This window comes from Eupeodes corollae, chromosome 3, assembly GCF_945859685.1.
Source record: "Eupeodes corollae chromosome 3, idEupCoro1.1, whole genome shotgun sequence".
In the NCBI taxonomy this organism is placed as follows: Eukaryota; Metazoa; Arthropoda; class Insecta; order Diptera; family Syrphidae; genus Eupeodes; species Eupeodes corollae.
Genome location: NC_079149.1, coordinates 14,256,919 through 14,264,991, shown reverse-complemented (window position 1 = coordinate 14,264,991; position 8,073 = coordinate 14,256,919). Strand labels below are relative to the sequence as shown.

Sequence of the window (8,073 nt, the reverse complement as noted above, 5' to 3'; positions counted from 1 at the left end):
TTATATTAGACTCGTTTGTTCCGTGGTTTTGTTTGAAGGTAAAAGGCAAATTTTAGTAATCGGTCGTTTAAACTGTCCAGACTTGGTGCGGAGCGTGACAACGCGTACCAAACCGTCTGACCCGCTGTGGGTTTGTTCTATTCGCGCCATATTCCAATGTGTTGGTGGAAGTCGTTCATCCTTCAAGAGAACCAAATCTCCTATCTTCGGCTTTTCTTGTATTTTTGTCCATTTTGGGCGTTGTTGAAGCCGAGATAAGTATTCAGAATTCCATCGTCTCCAAAATACTTCAGATAATGCCTGAACTCGTTTCCAGCGATCTTTATGTGTAATGTTTGTTTCTGTTTCACCTTGTGGTACTGCATGCAAAGATTCTCCGACTAAGAAATGTGCTGGAGTTAGTGCGTTCAAATCATCGATGCTATCGGTTAGTGGGCATAGAGGTCTCGAATTCAGACAAGCTTCTACTTGTGCTAGAAGCGTCGCGAGCTCCTCGAAGGTAAGCCTCTCAATTCCAATGACTCGTTTGAGATGGTACTTGACAGACTTCACACCCGCTTCCCATAGGCCACCGAAATGGGGAGAAGCTGGGGGAATGAAATGCCAATCTGTACCGCGATTTGCCAATAGTTCTGCTACCTGCTTCCAGTCGTGTTGTGCTTCTTTCATCATTTTTGCCAGTTCATTATTGGCACCGATGAAATTAGTTCCGCAGTCGCTATAGATCTGCTTACAAATTCCTCTTCTGGCAGTGAACCGTTTGAATGCTGCTAAAAATGCTTGTGTGGTTAAGTCTGATACTGCTTCGAGATGAATGGCTTTGGTTGCCAAACAGATAAATACTGCGAAATAGCCTTTTAGTATTTTTGCTCCACGGGCTTTCCAGGCTTTTATCTCGATTGGTCCCGCATAGTCAACACCGGTGTGACTAAATGGTCGCGATATGCGTACTCGCGCAGCAGGTAAGTTTCCCATCAGTTGTTGCATTTCAGATGCCTTTTGCCGGTAGCAAGAAGGGCATTTATGCAACTGGTGCTTGACGCTTCGCCGAATCTGTCCTATCCAATATCGTTGTCGGATGTAATTAATCATTTGCTGGATTCCGCCGTGTAGAGTTTGCTTGTGAGCATCTCTTACAACCAGACTCGTAAAATGGTGGTTGCTCTGCAACAGTATCGGATGTTGGGCATCGTAGGAAAGGAGGGAGTTTGCTAAACGTCCCCCGACTCGTAAGATTCCGTCAGAATCAAGAAATGCGTTTAACGAAAGTAAATTCTTTGGAATTTTGGCATTTCCAAGAATTTGTTGAATCTCATCTCCAAACATCTCCTTCTGTGCTGCCTTGACCACTATTTGATGTGCTGCATCTAATTCTTTAGGATTGATTGGACCAGTGATAGGACCAAGCTTAGGTCGACATTTTATTGTGAAACGACGACAGGTGGCGACGACTCTAAGTAATTTGAGCAACCTGGAAGAGTCGTGAATAGCCTGCAAGATTTTATCGCCATGAGTGATATTGATACTTAAAACATTCACTTTACTTTTATCCTTCTTTTCTTCTTCAGTGTCGTTGTCGATGAGTTGATGCGGAGCATCGAATTCCCATTGTCGCGTTAAAAATTCAGGTCCATTCCACCACATATCCAATGACTCCAGTTCAGCCGGAAATACACCTCGAATCGCTAGATCGGCTGGGTTATGCAATGTTGCAACATGACCCCAGCTGTCGATCTGTATAAGCCGCTGAATTTCGGATACACGATTGGATACGAATGTGGTCCATTTTGCTGGTGACGCTTGTATCCATGCCAACGCTATCATCAAATCAGTCCACGCGTAGATATCGACATCGGGGATGGCCAAGATATCCTTGGTGTAACTAAGTAGCTGCGACAGAAGAACAGCTCCACAGAGTTCCAGGCGAGGCAGCGTGATGGTTCGCTGACTTGGTGCTACTTTTGTTTTTGAGAGAAGCAGGCTGGTAAGGATTCGATCGTCCGTGTCTAAGACCCGAATGTAGACTACTGCACCGAAAGCTTTCATGGAGGCGTCACAGAATCCGTGAAGTTGGACAGCCTTATTAGATGGGCTTTTCGCGATCCATCTCGGAATTCGCAATCGTTCGATGAGAGGAAGTTCGCGTTGAAAAGCTTCCCATTCCGTCTTTAAGGGAGTAGGAATTGGATCGTCCCAATCACAACCATGCTCCCAGAGGCGTTGCATCATTAGTTTCGCCGTGATGATGCAGGGTGATATCCACCCGAGTGGGTCGAACAGCTTAGCGATGGTGGACAACATTGACCGTTTTGTGATGTCTTCTGGTGAAACTTGCAGATTTTGAAAAGAAAAGTAGTCGTCAAGTGGAAACCACTTGATGCCGAGTGTCTTGACATGATTTGAGGTGTTAAACGGGAGTTCAAAATCGAGTTCTCGATCCTCAGCAGCGATGTCTTCCAGGAGAGCCTTGGAGTTACTCGTCCATTTCCTCAGGTTGAATCCCGCAGACGCTAAGAGCTGCTTGGCTTCATGTTGTTTCCTCTTGGCTTCTTCGATGGAATCTGCTCCACTGATCAGATCATCAACGTACATGTCCTCACGGACAACCTTCGCCCCTTCGGGAAAATTCTGACTTTCATCGTCAGCTAGTTTCTTCAAAACCTTAATCGCAAGATATGGTGCGCTCGCTGTACCAAACGTGACAGTGTTCATTTTGAAGACTTTAATCGGCGAAGATTTCTGTTCCCTCCACAAAATTAGCTGAAAGTATCGGTCTGGGAAACTAACCATAATTTGACGGTACATCTTTTCAATGTCTGCCGTAAAAGTAACTCGATGAGTACGCCATCTGAGAACAAGATCAATGATATTGGTCTGCAATTTTGGACCTACAAGAAGATGTTCGTTGAGGGATTTCCCATCCGAAGCTTTAGAAGCTGCGTCAAACACCACTCTCAGCTTTGTTGTGGAACTCGCTTCCTTAAAAACTGCATGGTGCGGAAGAAAATAATGGTAAGGGGTCGCCAAAACCGTGTCATCTTCATCTATTTCTTCCATGTGTTTGAGCTTGATGTACTCATTTCTGCACTTTGAATAGTCCTCACAAAGTTTAGGATCTGCAGCAAGTCTTTTCTCGAGATGGAGAAATCGTCGAGTAGCTCCTTGACGGCTGGATCCCATCGCTGGAAGGCCTTCTTTGAACGGTAAGCTGACTTGGTAACGCCCGTCTGGTAAACGTGTCGTATTCCTCTCAAAATGTTCTTCACAAACAATGTTGTCTAGGGTTTCATGTGTCTGGAACGGCGTTTCTTCCATCTCCCAAAACTTCTGTAGCTGAATTCCGAGGTCGGTAACCTGCACGAAACTTCGAATTTGCCGGGGAAGTTCCTCTGGAACTTTCCCTAACACGATCCACCCTAAATGCGTATTTTGCGCTATCGGTGCGTTGTTATCCGGAGACCTTCTTATTTCCGGTAGCATTATTTGGGCGCAAACATCACTTCCAAACAATAAATCGATAGGAGCGGGCTCGTAGAGATGGGGATCTGCTAACGTAAGACCCTTGAGGTGATTCCAACTGTTGGGTACCACTCGTTGGGCCGGGAGATGCCCAGTCAGCGACTTAAAAACCAATGCCTGTGTGGCAGTTTCAAACGTCGAATGGCGAGAAGCAAAATGCACTTCGACGGTATGCTGTGTTGTGCCGCTGCTGACCAACCCCAACCCCGATACCTCAACAATGGCACGTCGCCTTTCCAACTTCAGCAGACGAGCAGCAGCTTCTGTTATGAAAGACGTTTCTGACCCTGTATCAACCAGGGCACGTAGTAAACGAATTCTTCCATCTGTGGCTCGCGCTTTGACAACTGCTGTAGCTAAGAGCACCTGGTGTGTTTGGGCACGATCACCGTGCGACGCGTGGTAGTTTTGAGTTTGTTGACGAACAGCTGGTTGGAACTCAGGCGCATTCGGGTTCACTGAGGCCTGAAATGTGTTAGAACTAGAACCGGTAACTCTCGGTTGAGACGGCATACCTTGGCTTGATGTTCCGACTTGGGTCTGATGTTCAGAACCTGGTTGTTGAGGTTGAAAAGAGTTATTATGGTGCTGCAAATGCAGGAGTGAGTGATGTTTCTGTTGACAGAAATAGCACCGACTCAAACTCTGGCATTCCTGGAGAGAATGCCCATATGTCAGACAATTTTCACAAACATGGATTCCCCGGACTACTTCTCGGCGTTTGACACTGTCCATTGCCAAAAATTGCTGGCATTTTCTAAGGGAGTGCTTGTTGTGGTTGCACAATTTGCAAAGAACTTGGCTAGTTTGAAAGTGCTTTGGAATTTTCTGAGGTTGATGCTTTACAACATGCTTTGTATGTAAAACCTTTGAAGTCGATGGTTGAAAGCGTGGCCTTGAATTAACAGATGACTCTTCTTTGCGCCTGGTGGGCGTAGCTAGCTCTTGTTGGCCCATAACTTCAAGCGTACGGAATCGTGTCTCTAAAAATTCGGAAAACGCATCAAATTTCGGTAAGTCCTTGCTATTCCCTAATTTTTCCTCCCATAATTTTTGACTTGTACTAGGAAGCTTTTGTACAAGGAACCATATCAAGACCGTATCCCAAGAAGAAATCGGAACCTCCAAATTTTCAAGAGCGAGAAGACATTCTCTAGTTGTATACAAGAGCTCCTTGAGACCAGATGCCGTTTCTCGCGTCAATGAGGGTTGACCAAAAAGCGATTGCATTTGGATGTGCACCAGAATGCGTTTATGATTGTAGCGCTCTTCCAAAAGTTCCCATGCCTTTTCATAACTTGCAGACTCAACAGCAATGTTTTGCATAAAACGATGTGCATCACCTATTAAACACGTTTGTAGGAAATGCAATTTGTCGATGTCCTCCAGGGTCGCGTTTTTATGGACGAGAGCTTGAAATCTGTCGTGAAAAGCACGCCAGTTTGTGTAAGATCCGTCGAATTTGGGCAGATCAATCCTCGGGAGACGAATCGCCGAATGTGAGGACGATGCAGAAGAATGAGGGGGCGGAGCACCCATTAGGACATCACCTGCGATAAGTGTTTTCGATTTTTCCATCGCCTCTACCAATTCTGCCCTATATTCGAGGTAAATATCATACATTTGATCATAGACCACTAATAATTCATCCTTTTTTAAATATTCTTCCAGCATACCACCACCAATGATTGCCTCGTGATAGGCTTTCGACGTAGCTAGATCTTCTTCTAGCTTTGAAAGACGTCCCGATGCATATGCTGGTGTTCTCCGCTCCTTCGGAGCCTTTTTGAAATTAGTAAGGTCTTTGATGACTTTTGTAAGTAACCCCTTTTGCAATTCCCCATACTTATATGATTTTTCCATTTCTTTAAATTATTTTTAAATTACAGAGTAATATAAAAAAAACGAAATCGGGACAGGTTTTACTAACAAGAAAAGCAACGACTTACTGCTTGTATGCTGCGGCTACGGCTGCTGACTTTGTCGGTGAATTGCTGCTGACGTCGTCGTCGTCGTTAAAGATGCTGCTGGCGTCGTCGTTGATGTTGCTGCAGGGGCTCCGAGTGAATGATGGATCGTTTAAATGATATATTTTGTATACTTTTCCTTTTTTTTTATTTTAACTAGATTTATTGTTTTTTTTTTTTTTTTAACTGCACACACGGCACTATATATTAAGTTTTTTATTTTTGTGTAAATGTAATTTACTTAAATGTTTTAACTTTAAATTTGCTTGCACTGATTGTTTTTTAAATTAAGAAAAACAAAACCTCAAATACTGTTTGTATGTTAAATAAAAACTCGAAGGACCAAATGTTCTCGACTAGAAACTTTAGCAAAGTTTTAGAAATTATGCCGGTTGAAAATGTTCCAAAGAAAAGACGTTGTCTTGTTCGAATTTGTAATTAGAATAATCTTTAATTTTATCATATGACCTAGTGTACAATACAAAATATATACAATCCATTAATTTCTTTATATAATCTTGACATTCAAATGACATTTTTATCTTATTTAACAATTTGTGGAACGTATTTATTATTATTAAAAATGAACCAAATGAATTTAAAAACTGAATGAATGTTCAAATACTTTAAAGTTCTGTTTGCATTTACGCGAATTATTTACATTCGCACAGCTTATCAACTTCGAACTTTCGTTGTGAACGTTTTATTTAACTAATCTGTCAAATAAAAACGAATAAATAATTAAATGAAGAAATGTCAAAACATTTTCTTATATTTCACATTCTCACTGTGAACGCACCCATACGTCAATAACCAAATTCTCAATGTTAGAATATTGACTAGAAACGAAGTTTTCATCAAGTTAAAGTGTAGAAAGGACGAAATTATAAAATGAGGAAACTTCAAAATGAGCAGCGTATTATAAATGGTTTATTCATTGAAACTTCGCACTCTCACTGTAACCGCACTATTTTCAGAAATTCAAAACCAATGTCTACCGGCACCTTAATCAATAACTAATGTGTCAATGTCAAAATACTCACTAAAATAACATTTTGAGCAAATCTTAAGTCCTGGAATAATTAACAAATTGAGCAAGACTTTCTATTGGGTTTTTCATGGGTAAAACATATCAATTTATTTTGTATCTAGATTATTATTATCTAAAACACGATTTTCCCTTGTTTTTGCATTCCATGGGGCAAACAAATTGATTTATTTTATCTCGGTAATTCAAATGTACACAAGAAAGCAAATAAGGTGCATCAATTTCACCATTAATGAAAAATACTAAGTCATTATTAACACGCCTTTGATGGAAAGATTGCATTTGAAGAAGTAGGGAGACAGATCATAAGGTTCATCCCAAGGAAGACCCTTATGAAATTATGTTGAATTGATTCAATACGTTTTCTATGAATTTCGTAATAGGGAGTCCATACCTGCGAAGCATATTCAAGATGAGGTCGAACTTGGCAACTATACAAAGAAAAAGTAACATAGGGATAATTGAACTGCTTTGCCCAGCGTTTTATAAAACCAAGCATAGAACTTGCCTTATTAACAATAAAATTAATGTGATGTGTAAACTCTAAGTTGGAACAGAAATGTACACCTAAATCTTTAAATGTGGAGACACGACAGAGTTTTTGGTGTGATATACAATAGTCAAATACGTTACGTAAAAGTTATCGTCTGGCATTTTAAAGGGTTGAGTGAAAGGCTATTTTTCCCACACCAAAATGTGAAACTATTAATGTCGGCTTGTAAAAGAATACGATCATGGGTGCACTTTATTATTTTGAAAATCTTCATATCTTAAGCAAAAATGAGGAGTTCACTTGAGCGTAGACATGACGATACATCGTTAATAGACAGGATTAACAGAAAAGAGCCAAGATGGCTTCCTTGGCGAACACCAGATTGAGCAACAAAAGGTTCAGAATGACAATTTCTAAATTTTATCTCATAGGATCTATTTTCAAGGTATGACTTAAACCAAGCTAAGAAAAATGGAGGAAAACCAAGAGCCTTAAGTTTAAATAAAATAATTCCGTGGCTAAGTTGGTCAAAACCTTTGGAAAAGTCAGTGTATGCACACTCAACTTCATAACCTTGTTCTAAAGCGTTTGAACATATGTTTGAGAATGTGAGGAGATTAGCAACGGTTGATCTTTTTTCACAAAACCATGTTGCTGTTCGCAAATGATAATCTTACTAAAAAATGCTACACTTTCACAAACAACTTGTTCAAATACTTTAGGAATGCAAGAAAGCTTTGCAATTAGCCTGTAGTTGAAAATTGATGTTAGAAATGACTTCTTCCATATGCTTGGAAATTTGCCTGTTTTTAGAGAAAGTTTGAATAAGAACGTAAGGGGCTCAACTAAAGCATTCGTTTCTGTAAACTTCGAGCTCTTGACTGAAAAGTTCTGTGTCGGAAAAGCTTGAATTTAGCCACGTTTCTGTCAAAACGAATACGTCGTGTGGAAATGATTGGGAGTTAAGAAAAATGTCAGCAGTCTTGCTACGAAGTCCCCTTACGTTTTGGTAGAAGAGCGCAAGCCTGTTAAGTTCTTTGACATGG

General features: G+C 41.0%; 1 protein-coding gene across 1 annotated transcript; it reads right to left on the bottom strand.

Moving 5' to 3' along the window:
* On the bottom strand, positions 1 to 5,382 carry LOC129949150 (uncharacterized). Its single transcript, XM_056060426.1, has one exon. The coding sequence runs from the start codon at positions 5,380 to 5,382 to the stop codon at positions 1 to 3; it is 5,382 nt and encodes a 1,793-aa protein (XP_055916401.1).
* Between the last annotated feature and the right edge of the window lie 2,691 nt (positions 5,383 to 8,073).